This window comes from Dendrobium catenatum, unplaced genomic scaffold, assembly GCF_001605985.2.
Source record: "Dendrobium catenatum unplaced genomic scaffold, ASM160598v2 fragScaff_scaffold_273, whole genome shotgun sequence".
Taxonomy (NCBI): domain Eukaryota; kingdom Viridiplantae; phylum Streptophyta; class Magnoliopsida; order Asparagales; family Orchidaceae; genus Dendrobium; species Dendrobium catenatum.
This window is the reverse complement of record NW_021318735.1, coordinates 2,281,227-2,299,370: the sequence shown is the minus strand read 5'-3', so window position 1 is coordinate 2,299,370 and position 18,144 is coordinate 2,281,227. Positions and strand designations below refer to the sequence as shown.

General features: G+C 34.1%; 1 protein-coding gene across 1 annotated transcript; it reads left to right on the top strand.

The window, feature by feature from the left end:
- The first annotated feature begins 632 nt into the window (after window positions 1–632).
- LOC110106928 (protein SINE1) lies at window positions 633–3,172 on the top strand. Its single transcript, XM_028693415.1, has 2 exons — window positions 633–1,952; window positions 2,624–3,172. The coding sequence occupies exons 1-2, from the start codon at window positions 672–674 to the stop codon at window positions 3,116–3,118; spliced, it is 1,776 nt and encodes a 591-aa protein (XP_028549248.1). The 5' UTR covers window positions 633–671; the 3' UTR covers window positions 3,119–3,172.
- Window positions 3,173–18,144: the final 14,972 nt, after the last annotated feature.

Genomic DNA, 18,144 nt, shown 5'->3' with positions numbered 1-18,144 from the left:
AATCTTGAAAGTGGGTTTGTAGTCAGGGAGGTCCAGTAAATCCCGAACCAGGGAGGGACGAACCAAGGGGGGCTTGAACCTGGACAGATTTCAGCTCCTTCTATGGGACCTAGTAAAACATTAATTCATTATGTGAGAAGAGGAATTAAGGGATTAATTAGGAAGGATTTTCTAATTGAAATTTAAATTGGAGAGAAAAATATATTAGGAAATGGGGGTTGATTTAGGAAGAGATTAATTATGAAGGATTTCCTAATTGAAATTCAAATTGGAGATGTAAATATATTAGGAAAGGGAGGTTGATTTCGAAGGGAAGTAGGATGAGCTTATTTCAGGCTAAGTTTATGGTTTGTTTTGTTTTATTCATAATTTGATTAGAGAGTTGCTGTAGTTTTCTTTTTGTGAGTTAGCAGCGTCTAGGTGGTTTGGGAGAGCCGATCTACCTCTCAAATTGTATATCACATGTATCTTGCTTTCTTATTGAAGTTATAGTAAAAAATAAGCCACCTATATTCATATTTCTGCAGTATTTCCATCGCGTGTTTGATTTTTTTGTCTCCAGGGCGTATCACAAATTTACCCACATAAATTCTATATGTTTAACTTCTTCTCTCTTTAAACTAGTAAGCATGAGTGCCAGCCTGATTCCAGTACTCCAAAGAGAGTTGCAAATGCTTGATGGAGACCCAGACAACCACAGAGTTTCCTTGAAGAACCTGGAAGCTTATGCCAAAGACCTGGATCCTCAGATGATACCTGGCTTTATTGCTACAGTCTCCGAAGCAATTGATGTTAGTGATTCATGTGAAGATAATGCCATATTGGTGTTTGAAATGCTCGCAAGATTGCATGGTCAAAAAATCACCCCAAACATTGGAAAAATTATGTCTGTTATATTGAGGACCTTGTCTTCATGTGTGGAATCATTCGAATCTTGCTCTAAAGTGGTTTCTGCAATGGCACTTTATGGGATTGATCCTTGGGCTCCAGATAGAGAGAATATGCAGATAATTCAGTCCCTTTGCAAGCCCCTCTCTGATGCATTGATGAGTTTTGAAGGAAATACTTCCTCAGGTGCTGCTGTATGCTTGAATGGTCTTGTTAATTTGGATGTTTGGCGATTTGCATCTAATGAAATTGTGAATGAAGTCTGTTTAAAAGTAACTGGGGCGCTTGAGAAGGTTCCAACTCAAACAAACTCCCACATTGGTTTAGTGATGGCCCTGGCAAAGCATAACGCTTGGGTACTTGAGGCTTATGTAAGGTCTATCATAAGGTCCGGCTTCAAGATTCTGTCCAGCCGTTTTGAAGATAATACTTCTCAAAAATGTCTTTCAGTAATTCGAATGATTGATTTCTTAATGAAGTGTGTTGATGCAAGAAGCTTCTTCTCCGAGATTGAAAGCATCATTGAATTCATGGAAAAGTGCCAATATGATCAGTTCCCTTGTGTTCAAGATGCAGCTTTTGAGGCATTGCAAACTGCAAAAATCATTGCAGCTCCGAGAGGGCTCCGAAATAAGCTAGATTCAGATCCAATAACAGTTACAGATTTGCATGGGGAATGTGAAGAGAAGGCATCATGGACTGCTGCAGAATATGGATTTTTCAATCATGTTTCTTCTGAACCGCCTTCTCATGATTTGCAGCCTCTCATTTATGACAGTTTTGTTTGTTCAGCCATGTCAAGTGGACGGTCATCCTGTAATATTCAAGGTATGAGGCATGCTGATAAGACAACGGGGAATACTAATATTGATAGCAAGAATGGAACAGAGAAAGATGGGCTCTTTGAAAAGGTCGATTTGTATGGAAACACTTCAATGGTTTATTTTGAGCATTGTAGGAACTGTGAGCTAAATGAAGAAAGTCCAGGTTACAAAACATCAATCCAATCTTCGAATCTCAATTCCACAAATCTGTTAGCTGAATCTTCTTGCACTAATACAAAGGTAGTTTGTGTCAAGCATCTCAGCTTTGATTTTTATTCTTGGACAATGATGGATATCTTACAACAATGCATCCACATTTTCTGCTTCTACCACATTGTAAACTCAACAAAATCTACTACACTACTGCAAGTACTCTATCATTTAAATTTTGGGATTTTTACATGCATAACATCTAAAACTATTCAAAATACATATGTAACACCTAAACTTTTATATTTACTAATATACCACCTTAAATCCCATTTTCCTTCTATTCTACCACTCCATTGAAGCGAAGGGATACTTGCATTCACTGTGAAAGGATGCCATTGATGGGGAAGACAATTATTGATAGTGATTTTTGATGGAAGGTTTAAACGGAAATTTAGAATTAATTAAAAGAGGGATTTTAGATGGTATATCAGTAAATATATAAGTTTAGATGTTAAATATATATTTTCAATAGTTTTCAGTGTTATGTATGTAAAAATCCCTTCAAATTTTCCCTCAAACATCCATTTAAAGTATTTTCAAATTTTCTCATAAGTAGTGGTTATTGTTTCAATCATTATAATGTTTCTGCTGAAAAATATAGATGATAATAATATTATTATCGTTTTAATTCAACCATGATATCAATAATGCTAGTTTTTAAATGTTTTCTTATTTTTGTTTTTTTTTTTAATTTTCAGAGATCTTTTTCTATTGGTGATGTGAGGATGACCTCAACCTCTAGAAGATTAATTCCCTCCCGTCACAGCTGTAGCAACTCTACTGTTAAAAACCTTGATAGGCCAGATTTTTACACGCTTCGATGCCAATCTTCCAGAGATGAGGATTATATACTACCAAATCAGATTGATTATAGTAACCTGTTACATCGGAGGGAAAATTCTGACTACCTAAAGATGAGCAAGGAACATCAGATTCAAGATGGGCTTCTGAGAGGTCTTGAATTACCATCATATGATAGCAGTGCCTTGGCATCAAATTCTATGCAAGCTTGCATCAGGAGAGGCCTTAAAGAAGGTGAAAATAAGCAAACTCTGAAGAATCTGAGGAAGATCATTGTAATTAAAGCTCCACTTGGTCAAATTTGTAGCATTTCCATGATTTTCCTTGTCATTTTCTTGCTGTTTAGGTTGATCGCCAATGATGAGGTTTTGTTTGATGTGCTTCCAACTTAATGCATTCTTTTGATTCTCTGTTGCCATACTCCCTATACATTGTTGTTTGTTAAACGCAAGATGCTTAGAATGAAGTTCAAGAAAATTTTCTTGCCAAAACAGAATTGCATTCTTGCATCTTTTTGAAGTAGATTTAAGTTTCGTTTGGGGCAGTTTTTGTAATGCTTTCAAAAGTAATTTTCTAGTACAAAAAATTATAGTTCAAAAAGTTTTTGTACTTGAAAATTGCTTTATTAAGCACTAAGAAAGCCATCCCAAACGAGGCGTTAATAGCCATATAGATTTATATTATGCTTGCTTCTATAATATTTTCAGTGACTTGGTTTGTTTTAGGTTGTCATATAGCAAGGTTGGTTTCAAACTTTAGAGCATGACAGCTTTCTTATTGCTTTTTAAAACAATTTTTTAGTATCAAAAATTTTTTATATTAAAAAGCTGCTTTAGAAAGTAATAACAAAACTATCTCAAATGAAGTCTTAATCATGTGTACTTGTTGCTTCTTTCTTCTTTGTTCTATAGACATTTTTTCTCCATTGTGGTACTGTGGCAGTGAACTTGTGTAAAAGGCTTTGAAATGGATATAACATAGCATTTCATTATCAGAGAAAATTGAAATATAAATCTAAAACAACTCGAGAGATAATTTAGCGCCTCTAAAAATAACAACTTCTAAATAATTTTTAGAAGTGACGCCCCACAGTACACATGATATGTTAGGTTATATGGTCAAAAAATGAAAAACCTTACCTCCTATTTTAGAGGCGCTAAATTATCTCTCGAGTTGTTTTATATTTATATTTCAAATTTCTTTGATAATGAAATGCTATGTTAATTACACAAAATTGAGCTATTTTGTGTTGCAGTGAACTTGTGGGCCTGAAAGATTAGTAAGTAGGACAAACAAATCATGTATGCAATGATAGCAATATCAAAGAAATAATAATATCAGAAAAATTTGATTATGAAATGTTAACCACCAAAAAACTTTTAAGACAAACTCTTTCAATTGTCTAAAATTTATAGATATGACAAAAGTTAATAAATTTGATACATATTTACTAGCTTAAGCCTTACAATATGATAAAACTTGATGAATTCCTCAAACCTACCTCAAGCTTTATTTGAGATAGTTTCTTATTGATTTTTAAAATAGCTTTGTTTTACAAAAATATTTACAACAACAACAACAACAATATCAAGCCTTTGTCTCACTACGTGGGGTCGGCTATATGAATCCTTTTTCGCCATTGTGTTTGGTTAAAAGTCAAATTCTCATTTAAATCTAATAAAGAAAGATCATTTCTAATATTTTATAACTAAGTCTTTTTAGGTCTACCTCTACCTTTCTTAACATAAGTCAAATCTAATACCTCAACTTTCATAACCGAGTCATCGGATGACCTCCATTTAATGTGACCAAACAATCTAAGACAACTCTCTAATCTTATCTTCCACTGGAGCTACTCCAACCTTTTCACGTATATGCTCATTTCGTATCCAATCTCTAAGGGTCAAATCACTCATCCACCTAAGCATCCTCATCTCTGCAACACTTAACTTAGTATTATGCTTCTCTTTTAATGTCCAACATTCAGCACCATAAAGCATTGTAGGTCTCACCGCCATCTTATAGAATTTTCCCTTAAGTTTGAGGAGGACTTTCTATCGCACAATAAGCCCGATGCATTCCTCCACTTCAACCATCCAACTTGAATTCTGCTGATAATATCCCCATTAATTTCACCATCACTCTTAACAATAGATCCAAGATATCTAAAACGTGTACTCTATATTATTGACTTGATCGCCCAAAGTCACAATCCCCTCACTAGGTCTATTGCTACTAAAATTACACTCCATATATTCAGTTTTAGATCTACTCAAGAGAAAACCTTTAGACTCCAAAGTTGACCTCCATAATTCAAGTTTACCTTCAACTCCCTCTCTAGTCTTATCAACAAGAAGAATATCATCAGCAAAAAGCATACACCAAGGTACATCCTCTTGCAAATGTCTAGTGAGAACATCCATGACTAGAGCAAAAAGATATGGACTTAAGGCTGATCCTTGATGTAATCCAACCGAAATAGGAAAATACTTGGTCAAACCACCTTGTGTTTGAACACAAGTAAATAGCTCCAGCATACATATCTTTAATGAATTGAATATAAGCATTATTAACTCCTTTCTTTTCAAGAACTCTCTAGAACACTTCTCTTGAAACTTTATCATATGCTTTCTCTAAATCAATAAATATCATATGAAGATCATCCTTATTCTCTATATATTTCTCCATCAAACCTCTCAATAAATGTATGGCTTCCATAGTAGACCTACCCGGCAACATTAGTATCACGTCACAACCTATGCGCCAAAACTTGCTCCCATAGTTTTAATTATGACACATTAACTTAATTTCTCAATAATTCACACACTCATGTGCATTACGTTTATTCATAAAAAAAATTAACACACTCATTCTCCACTGATCTGACATTTTTTAGTCTTCAAAATAGTATTAAAAAGTTTAGTAAGCCAAGAAATTCCTTCATCTCCTAAGCATTTCCACATCTCTATTGGAATATCATCAGGTCCAATAACTTTTCCACACTTCATTTTCTATAAAGCCTCTCTAACTTCGATTTTACTTATACGTTGATAAAAACAAAAGTCTTTATTTTCATTTAAGGTGATAAAGTCCTTAAAGTCAATCATATTTTTACATTCTTCATTAAAAAGTTTAGCAAAATATCTCATCCACCTTTGTTGAATATTATCTTCTAAGAAAAGTACTTTTTGATTTTCATCCTTAATACACTTCACTTGAACTTTCTTAGTGTCTAATCTTTTATATAAATCATTAAAAGCTAAGCTCTTTATGTCTCAAATAACTTTCTTAGATTTTTTACTAGCCTCTTTATAGCTTTCCCAATTATCAAAATTTTTACATCTAAACTAATTTTTATAACAAATCTTCTTATTTTTTTAATTTTTCTTACACATTTAGATTCCACCACCAACTATTTTTATTATTAAGAGCTTTTTCTTTCGAGACTTCAAACACATATTTTGTAATATTCTTAATATCACAAGTCACTTTTTCCCACATAATATTGATATCCTCATGCACAGACAGAATCTTAAGATCTAAAATCTTACTCTAAAAAATACTTTTGTTAATATTCTTTAAATGTCCCCATCTAATCCTAGAAAATCGTTTTACTTTATTTTTTATTATTTGACTCTTTATCTTAGAGTCCAAAACTAATAATCGATGTTGGGAACATAAATTTTCACTCGGAATAACTTTACAATCTATGCAATCTAAATGATTTAATTTTCTTATAAGAAAATAATCAATCTTCGTTTTATTATATCCATTTTTATAAGTGATAAGATGCTCATATCTTTTCTTAAATAAGGTATTAGCTATTAGGAAATCATAAGCTAAAGAAAAATCTAATATAATCTTACCACCTTCATTCACTATAGGAAAACCCGGTATTACCGGCGGACAAAATCCGCTGGTAATACATAAAATACGATAGAAATCCTCTGTTTCTGACGCATTTCCGTCAAAATTTCATACGCCGGTTTGGCTTTTGGCGCGCGTCAGAAAAAGTCTTCTGACTTATATTAGATGCCGGAACTCGTTCCGGTGCACTTTCCTACACATTACCAGTGAAAATTATGTTAACCAAATGGCGGTTATTACTGGATTATTCCGGCTTTATATGCGTTGGAATTTACGACATTTGTATCCGCCGGAAAAGCTGGCGGATAAAACGACGTAATGTACGCCGTAACTAAAGCTACAGCTTGTTATCGGCGCGTTATTCGCCGGTAATGTCGGCGGATAAAAAAGGTCGGAAATGATACAAAAATTCATTGTATCGTCATTTCCGGTGAATTATCGATGCCAAATTCACCGGAAACCTTTCACAATGACAAAAAAATTGCATTCCCATTCAACAATCAGATTTCGACACCTACAAACATACACAAATACATATAATAATAGTTCCACAACATAGATCTACACATCACAGATCTTAAGAACTTCAACAAATACTTAAAGACATAAATGTCCATTAACACAGATTATTCAATACCATCAACCAACTAATATTAAAAATATCACAGATCTCTCAATAACACAGATTTTAAAAATTAAATAGGTTCATATGACATTGAAAAAAATAAACTACTCTGAATCCGTGGACTTAGCTGGAGCTACCTCTTTTCCACTCAACTGCTAACTCATTTTGCGCATTTCATCCAACAATTGATTGTGTTGCTCATGCATCTGCATTTTGTATCTGTGCTTGAAACTGAACTTGCCAATCAGCTTGCGATTTCCTTACTTGTTCTTGCTCCGCTTGAAGGGCACTGATTTGTTGACTATGTAAGGACTCATGTGAACTGGCTGCGAAGCTGGATCCAGTAGAGGTCATCCCCTCGTATGCCTGAGCTTGCGAACCTAAACCATAAATCCTGTCATGTTGCATTCCTCCAACGGCTTGCGACCAGATGCGGTACTCAGAATACTCCACAGAGCCGCCAGAAGAACCTCACTTGCTACGGGCTGACTCTCTCGAAGCCGTGTATACTCCTCCTGTGAAAGTATAATATATATATTTATATAATTGAGACTAAAAATAGAAATTATTAAACACATATACTTATATATGCTTTTCTTGCTCGCTTATCAATCCATTGTTAATCCTCCTGTCGCTTATGAGTGTGACTATACAATTCCACATGAGTTGGTTCTCTACCCATCATCTCTTTCTGTAAGAGAATTCTACTAATATTTCTATTAAAGAAAAATTTTAAAAAACTTTTAAAATTCAATACCAAATATCGCGTGTGCTCAGTATGTGAAATGGAGCCGCCAGTATGAAGGGAACTACCCAAGCCCCCAACATTAGAAGCTCTGTTCTATCGATTTTGATCCCTCCTACTATACTCTACGCTGCCCCAAGTAGTGTTCAACTCAGCCCATATAGTCTCTCCAATCCACAATGGTCGCTCGTTAGTCTTTCTAATGACTGTGAATATGTCGCGCATCTGAGTGGACCCACGCTTCTCAAAATTCTTTTTAATTTTATCATTATGCTGGGGAAGCCAACAAAAATCTTTTTGCATTCAAAAACATACAATATAAATTATATATGTTTGTTAGCTTAAGTAAAAAAGATTAAATCATTTAAATAAAAATACATCAAACTCTCTAAATCACATTTCCCGGACTTCTTTTGGGACTTTCTTTCAAGAAATATAAGGAGCGTCAAACCTGCTCTATATGATGTCCCATATTTTATGTGTCGGTTATTTTGATGGGTAGAATCTAAAAAAATAAGGTTATGTGAGAAAAATATATACTATAAAATAAATATGTTTGTTAGCTTAAATAAAAGAGAATGTACGTACGTGTCACCATCGGGTGCTATCAACATTCGACCATCCGTTGCCTGCTCTGGTGCAGCTAGTGTCGAAGGTCCACCTGTAGCAGGCTGAGGGGGTGGTGGTGGGGGATAGTATGATGGAACATATGGTGGATATGAATAAGTAGGAGGGGCACTAGCATAAGGTGGGGGTGGATAGTATGGGTAGAAAGGAGTACTCTGCATGAGATCTGGTGAAGGAAATCAGGGGGTCTGGTGAGTAGAACTGCGGGCTACTGGTTCCAGGAGTGGGTAAAGGCTGAGTGGTAGGCTGAGTATGTGTAGTAGGTTGAGACTATGTAGCAGGCTGAGATGAAGTGGTCCCCTCAGTACGTACTGGCCTAGGTGGTCCAACTGTAGCGATCTTCTTGATGCGCCTATTAAAAATATTTTTGATCAATCTTCTATCAGGCTCTTCACCTGAAGCCATCTACACAGAAAAAAATAAGAAATATTAGAAACATGAGTTATAACAAAAATATAATATAAAATAATGCAGAAGTAACAATAAAATAATGCAGTGCAGTAATAATAAAATAAATGTAGTGAAGTAACAAAGAAATTAAATTTACCTTATGTTAACTCATCATTTGTTGATTCACTTTCATATGATGATACATTTTCAACACTATCATATTCATCATGTCTTTCCTCTATGGTTAAATCTACCTCTTCTAACTGTAACTCGCTCTCATTAATTCAAATTTGGTCATCCATATTGATTGTAAGATTTTTTAAATTTGACATAAACTCTTCTTGATGTGCTGATGGTATTGAAGTGATTTTTTTAATTACTCCTCATGTTTTTGTCTTTATAACTACCAACCAATCCTGTTTGCCTCGTAATCTGCTTGGATAGTTAGCATAATAGACTTGACTTGCCTGACTAGCAATGATGAATGAGTCAAACTTTACATATCTCCTACCCTACTTTACTTCTATTATACCGTAAATTAGATGTACTCTTATGCCTCTATTTTATACTGGATCAAACCATTCACAATTGAAGAGATACACAATATTCTTGTGACCGGGATATTTCACCTCTAATATTTCTTGTAATACCCCTTAGTATTCAGAATCATCCCCTGTATGAATGTTCCCTCTTACACATACGTCAGAATTTTCTTTCTTCCTACCTTCACACCAATTTTTTGTTTGGAATTTATAACCATTGACAAAAATTATTTGATAACATTTAATTAATCTATTTAGTCTCCAAGCTAACTCAAATAGCCCTTGATACTGTGAATCTTTGTCTTTAGTGTGTACCTTTAAATGAACAAGATGCTATTATTAGCATATTTATTGCATGCAGTACTGACTAATTAAGACAAATTATTCAAAATATAATGTATTTTTAAACCATGTAGTGAATTCTTTCTACATCGAAATCCATGTTACGATCAATCTTTGTTCTTGTACTCCTTACATGGGGCTCGAAGTAGTAGGAGCAAAAGTGAGTGGTTTCTTGAAATAAATATGCTTCACATATCTATCATTCTGGTCGTGTTTTATTCTTAACATATTTCTTCAACTTATTCAAATATCTATTAAACAATTACAATTATCAAGTTAATAAAAATTTGTTATCTCAACTTATTCAAAAATATTGGAGACTTAATAAAAAAATATTTTACCTCTTGAAAGGATACATCCAACGATATTGTACAGGTTCACCAACTCTAGCTTCGTAAGGTAGATGGACTGGAAGATGTTCCATAGAATCAAAAAAACCTGGGGGAAATATTTTTTCTAACTTACAGAGGATGATTGGTATGTTATCATCGCTCCTCCGTAAAGCATTTTCGCTAAGTTTAGATGAACATATGTCTTTGCAGAAAATGCTAAGCTCAGTCAACATATTTGATATGTAATCGGGTAACATGCATACTATGATCGGAAGAAGAGCCTCCATAATTATGTGATAATCATGACTTTTTAGTCCAAATAACCTTATAGATTTCATGTCAACACATCAGCTTATATTTGATCCATAACCATCAGGTATTTTTAAACCACTGACATATTAATCTTTTTTGCTCTAATGTGAAAGAATACGGTGCTTTGGGCTTCATTATTTTACCATCGGTTGTTGTTACTAACTCTAATTTTTTTTGCCGGCAGTACTCTTTAATGTCCATCATTGCTTTGACATTATCTTTACTCTTACTTTTAACATCCATAATTGTATTAAAAATATTATCCAGGAAGTTCTTCTTAATGTGCATAACATCCAGATTATGTCTTATTAAATTAGTTCTCCAATATGGTAATATCTAGAAAATATTTTTTTTAATCCAATTATGTTCAACACCATATCCCGGATATTTAGACTCTGATAGCATTGGAAAATCTAGAATTATTGGAATGTCAGAAAGTCTCTGTAGTACATCATCACCACTTAATCTAGGTGGAGGAGATGACCGCTCAATTCTGTTTTTAACGAATACTTCTTTATTCTTTCGAAACTAATGATTAGCAGGTAGAAACATACGATGACAATCAAATCAAATATTTTTTCCTCCATGTTTAAGTGTGAAAGCTTTACTATTTTCTATGCAGTAAGGACATGCTAATTTTCCTCTTGTGCTCCAACCAGATAATATACCATAAGCTGAAAAATCACCAATGGTCCACAATAATGTAGCTCGAAGGAAAAAATTTTATTTTGTTGATATGTCATATGTGAGTACTCATTCTTCCCATAATAATTTGAGGTCATCAATTAATGGTTTTTGCTTTTGGATTATGTGATCCAGGTATTATAAGAGTTAAGAACATGTACGGAGTAGTCATACACATCTCTGGTGGAATGTTGTATGGTGTTAATATAACTGACCAATAAGAGTATGATGTAGCTGTTTGATTATATGGGATAAAACCATCGGCACATAATCTCAATCTTATATTGCGGGTTCAGCAACAAATGAAGCATGCACTCAATCAAAATATTTTTACGCTTCAGCATCTGATGGATGAGAAAGAATAAAACTTTTTGCTATTTTCTCCTTATGCCATCTCATATGACCTGCTGAACTCATTGATGCATAGAGTCGCTGAAGTCTTAAAATGATTGATAAATAAACTAAACAAAAATATGAAACATCTTTCTTCTGATGACATTATTTTCCCGGGTTTGGCTTAAACCGAGGAGCATTGCAGGTGCGACAATAAACTTCTGCTGCATCATTCTTGTAGTATAACATACATCCATTGATACAACAATCAATTTTGTACCAGTAAGACCCAACTTGGATACTAATTTCTTCGTTCGGTACAAGTCCGATGGAATTAAATTATTCGTTGGATTAGTTTTGAGAAGACCAATAAAGTCATTGAAACAATCACGAGGAATATTATACTCAGTTTTAATGCTTAGCATCATCACTGTAATGGATAATTCTGAATGAGTACTGCAACCGTCCCAAATTGGTTTTTGAGCTGCATATAATAACTCAAAGAATTTTTTGGTTTTTGCATTTGGTGGCTCTTCCATACTAGCCCTTAAATTAGGACCTGCTACATCAAAAATAAGTTCTTCATAGGATCTACTCATTTGATCTTCATCAAATATTTTATAAGCTGTAGATGAACCGGCATGAGCATCTCTGTGTGGCTCGTACTCGCCATGTGATGTCCAAATCCAGTTGTTTAGAAGAAATCCCCTACGATATAAATCAAGCTTCACATCATCGGGCTTGAGGAATGCTTGGTTTTTATGCTTCGAACATGGACATCTAAACATTTTATCAAACTCAAAGAAAGACAGTTGAGATGCAACTTGACTGAAAGTTTCAACTCCCTGTATAAATTCATCCGTCAATCCTTTTCGACCCGTCAACAATCTGTTATACATCCAATATCTCTATTCTTGGATAGTCATTTGGACGTTGAAGCAAACGTCCTCCTACATAGTTATGAAAACATTTATTAGAATTCTGTTGAAGCAAACGTCCTTCCACTAGACCTACTCCAACCTTATCACATATATGCTCACTTTGTATCCTATCTCTAAGGGTCAAGCCACTCATCCTTCTCTTTAATTTATTGACCACGATACGGCACCATAAAGCATTGCAGATCTCGCCACCATCTTATAAAATTTTTACTAAAGTTTGAGGGGGACTATTCTATCACATAATAACAAGCCCGATTCATTCCTCCATTTCAGCCATCAAACTTGAATTGTGCTGATAATATCCCCTTTTATTTCACCATCACTCTGAACTAAAGATCCAAGATATCTAAAACGTGTATCTTATTAATGACTTGATCGCCCAAAGTCACAATCCCCTCACTATGTCTATTTCCACTAAAATTACACTCCATATATTCAATTTTAGATCTACTCAAGCGAAAACCTTTAGACTCTAAAGTTGACCTTCATAATTCAACTTTACCTTCAACTCCCTCTCTAGTCTTATCAACAAGAAGAATATCATCAGCAAAAAGCATGCACTAAGGTACATCCTCTTGCAAATGTCTAGTGAGAACATCCATGACTAAAGCAAAAAAATATATGGACTTAAGGCTGATCCTTGATGTAATCCAACCGAATAAGCTAGGAAAATACTTGGGCAAACCACCTTGTGTCATGTTTAAAGTTAAATTCTCATCTAAATCTAATAAAGAAAGATCATTTCTAATATTTTTCTAATCAAGTCTTTTAAGGTTTACCTCTACTTTTCTTAACATAAGCCAAATCTAATACCTCAACTTTCCTAACCGGTCATCGGAAGGCCTCCGTTTAATGTGACCAAACCATCTAAGAGTGTCATTTCTAATATTTTCTAACCAATTAAGTCATTCTCTACCTTTCTTAACATAGGTTAAATATAATACATCTACTCTCCTAACCGGGTCATGGGAAAGGCGTTATTTTATGTGACCAAATCATCGACTATCATATCTTCCACTAAAGCTACTCCAACGTATATCTAGAACATGTACTCTAATTAATGACTTGATCACTCAAAGTCACAATCCACCCACTATATCTATTATTACTAAAAACTACACTTAATATATTCAATTTTAGATCTATTCAACCGAAAGCCTTTAGACTCTAAGGTTGACCTCCATAATTCAAGTTTACCTTCAACTCCCTCTCTAGTCTTATCAACAAGAAGAATATAATCATCACAAAGCATACACTAGAGTACAACCTCTTGCAAATGTCTAGTGATAACATATAAGCACCAAAAAATATATAAAAAAGCACACCTCGTAGTGGTGTCGCGCACGGATTCCATCCGGTGTGTTCGTCGGCGGCCTTGCAGTTGTAGATCGAGGGCGGCCGGTGTGGGGTCGGTGCCGGAGATCAGTCATCAGCGGCTGTTGTCAAGCCGCTAGGTCATGCGAGGCTGGCGGAGGCGACGGGGGAGCAGCGGCCGAAGAGAGAGAACGCGGGAAATGAAATGAAATGGGAGGCTCGGGCTGTCTGATTTTAGGGATTTTACTGGAGGCTTTCCGGTGGTTCAAGCCGCCGATAATTAAATGACTTAACACCGACGGTTCGAGTCGCCGATATACAGCCGGTCATTTTTAAATCTGGCGGTTAACCCGGCGGTGTTATAACCGCCGGTAGTTCCGGCGGCCTATACTTGAATAATCGCCGGGTAGGCCACCAGTATTAACTGGCGGCTAAACCGCTGGCTATACCGTCGTTATTACCGGCGGCCTAACAAACGTCGGCCTAGGCCACCGGTAATAGCAGAATTTGCTGTAGTGTTTTATTTGTCAAGAAAAAGATGATATGATGCATATGTGTAGATGATATGATACATATGTGTATTTATTATAGAGACTTGAATAAAGTCATTATCACGAATAGGTATCCACAGCCATGGATTGATGATCTATTCAATCATCTTACTGGATCTTCTATATTCTCAAAGATTGATTTACGATATGACTATTATTAGGTGAAGGTGAAAGAGGCTCATGTGATGAAGATAACCTTTAGTACTCAGTACAGATACTATAAATTTTTTATCATACCATTTGGGGTAACTAATGCACCAATTATCTTTATAGATTTGATGAACAGAGTATTTAGAGATTATCTGGTTCAATTTGTGATTATTTTCATAGATAGCATTTTGATATATTATGCTTCTGAGGAAGATCACGCAAGATGTTTGAGGATTGTATTGGAGACTTTAAGGTAGCATATATTATATGCCATTCTTCAAATGCGAGTTTTAGCTGGGGAGTATTTCTTTTCTGAGACACGTGGTGAGTGGTGATGGTATCTTTGTTGATCCCCAAAAAGATCAAGCAGACACTGATTAGCCTAGGCCTACTACTATATTTGAGATACGCTATTTCTTGAGTATAGTTGGATATAACATGAAATTTGTGAAGGGGTTCTCTTAAATTTCTACACCTCTGATGAAACTAACTCAGAAGTTAGTAGCTTTTATCTAGATACTAGAGTGCAATGTTAGTTTTTAGAGATTGAAGGATTATTTGACTTCTACTCCAGTTGGCTCGTCCCTCTGGTACAGAATGATTTTAATTGTTCAGTGATGCTTCACTAAGAAGTTTGGGTTGTATTTTGACACATTACAATAGAGTTATAGCTTATACTTACAAACAGTTGAAACCATATGAAAGGAACTATTCGGCGCATGATCTAGAGTTGGCTGCTGTTGCATTTGCTTTGAAGATTTGGTGGCATTATTTGTTCGGTGTTAGGTGTGAGATTTCTTCTGATCATTAGAGGTTGAAGTACATATTCACAAAAAAGAATCTGAATATGAGACAAATAAGGTGGCTTGAGTTGATCAGGGACTATGATCTGATTAATTAGTATAAGCCTGATAAGACAAATATGGTGGCAAACACTCTGAGCTAGAAGTTTTTTATATTGCCATATATGCAGCTCACTTTTAAATATAATTTGATAAGAGATATAGAGAGCTTATAGTTGAAGGTGATTTTTATATTAATTGAGATTATAGTATAGTGACTCAGGTGATCATTCAACCTTCTTTAAAAGAAAAGATTCGGGAAGCTAAGAAATTAGATGCAAAATATCTAAAGTTGATTGATCAGATCAAATATGATAGGAAATTTGAACTACAAGTTTTTAATTCTGGTGTTATTTTTGTAAGGATAAACTTTGGATTCCTAATTTTGGAGATTTGAGGCAGGAGATTATACATGAGGCTCATTATTTAGATTATACTATTCATCCAGGAAGTAGCAAGATGTATGAAGATTTGAAAGGCATATTTTGATGGCATGCATTAAAGAAGGACATAACAAATTTTGTATCAAAGTGTGAGGCCTGTTAGCTCGTAAAGGTAAAGCATCAGCGATTGGGAGGTCTTCTGCAGTTGTTACTTATTCCAGAGTGGAAAGGGTAAGATGTAACGATGTATTTTGATATGGATTTTCCTAGATCAAGGCAAGGAATGATGCTGTTTAGATTGTTGTCAATCGACTGGCAAAATCTACCCATTTCATTCTTATTCGACATATATATCTAGTGGATAGGATCTATGTTAAAGATATTATCGGGTTATACGGTGTGCCGAAGGTGATTGTATCTGATTAGGATGATAAGTTTACTTCTAGATTATGAAGAGAAATTTAACAGGGACTGGATATGAAGTTGTACTTCAGTATGAATTTTCCAAAAAAAAAAAACGGACAATCTGAAATGACTATTCATGTATTGGAGGATCATTTGAGACTGCCTGTTTTAGATTTTGGGGATAGTTGGGAGGATTATAACCTATTGATAGAGTTTGCATATAACAACAGTTATCAATCCAACATATGTATGGTTCTTTATGAAGCTCTGTACGATAAAAAATATATGACTCATTTGACTTTGATAGAGGTGGAAGATAGACAGACAATAGTTTCAGCTTTTATGGATGATATTATACAAAGAAACTTTTGATCAGAGAAAGGTTGAAATATGCATAGGATAGGTAGAAGAAGTACTACAATCAGAAACATAGGTTGGGTGAGTTTCAGATTGGCAAATTATTTTTATCAAAGTCATTCTTATGAATAGTGTCAGTAGATTTTGCAGATTTTGGAGAATCAACAAGTTCAGTCTAAGGTACATTAGACCTTTTGAGATTATTAAGGGGATTGGTGGTTCTACTTATAGGTTATTATTACATGATTATATGTATGATATACATAATATATTTCATGTATTTTCTTTGAGAATGTGGGAATCTAATTCTATGAAGAAATTATATATTGATGATGCTGTGCTTCATCCGAATCTATAATATAGGAAAAAACCCGAAAGAATTTTGGCATATGATGTGAGAAAAATTGGAATCAAATATATTCATATGGTCAATGTGCATTATAAGTAAAGGAAATCAAAGAGGCTACTTGGAAGAAGGAATCTGATTTGAGGCAATTGTATTCAGGTTTATTCTCACTTATTCTAATTTGGGAATATTAAGGATGACATTTTTTTTAAGGTGGGCAGATTGTGAAACCCTTAAAAAATTTTACTAAAATTTTGATCTATAATAGTTAATAATGATTTCATGAGTCTTTATAAGTCTAAATAACAAACTATCTTTGTCATAATATTTATAGTATAGTGTTTTACCCACCCTAATTTTTTCATAACTTTTGGGCATTAGTGAAATTTCTTGAGAAATTGATAACTGTCGGTACAAGTATCATTTTTGAAAACTGTTTCACCAGAATATTTCAGACATGATTAGCTAATTTATGGATATTTTCTATAATTTTTGGATTTAAAGATATGAAAGAATTTGGATGAAATTAATATTTTTATATTAAATTATTAGAAATTTTTTATATTTTAATAATATCCTAATCCATTAATGCATTATTATTAAAAAATCTATTTTGATTTTTCCATTTGGCTAACCTGAAGGAAATGCGTAACATAGAGGGTTTGGGGGAAATTAGAGGAAAAAAGAGAGGAGAGAGAAATCTAAAATCATATTTTGGGCGATTTCAAGCCATTTTCGTCCGTCAGCCTAGTTTGAAAACTTGTTTGTGTCGAGATAAATCACATTATGCCAATCTCAATTTTTAAAAATGAATAACTTTTAGTAATTTTTTTAATTAAAATTTTATTTTACGGATAACTTTGTATTGGTAAAATTTTTACCGCATAACTTTTTATATGCTATAGAGATTACGACTATGCACATTTTAAATATATTTTAAAAAATTTTACAATGGGGGTTTTTAACTTTGTGGGTTTTTTATTGAATAAAAAATTATTTATATTAAAAAATAGTGCAGTATAATAAATGTCTTGAAATATTATTTTACATAGTCATTAATAATTTGGCAATTTTTTAAAAGTGTGTATATTTACCTATTAGGATTTTCTGTTGCCTACCATTATAGAAAATTATACAATTTTTATACATGCTGAATTACTCTTTATTTGCTATAATGTAATGATATGTGTGCATATTTGATTAAATTATATCTATTGGGAGCCATAAGGGGCCATAATCCTTTGAAATTCCGTATGTGTTAAGAAATTGTTGGGAGTTATAAGGGGCCAGAATCCTTTGAGATTTTGTTTGAGATAGAGATATGTGATAT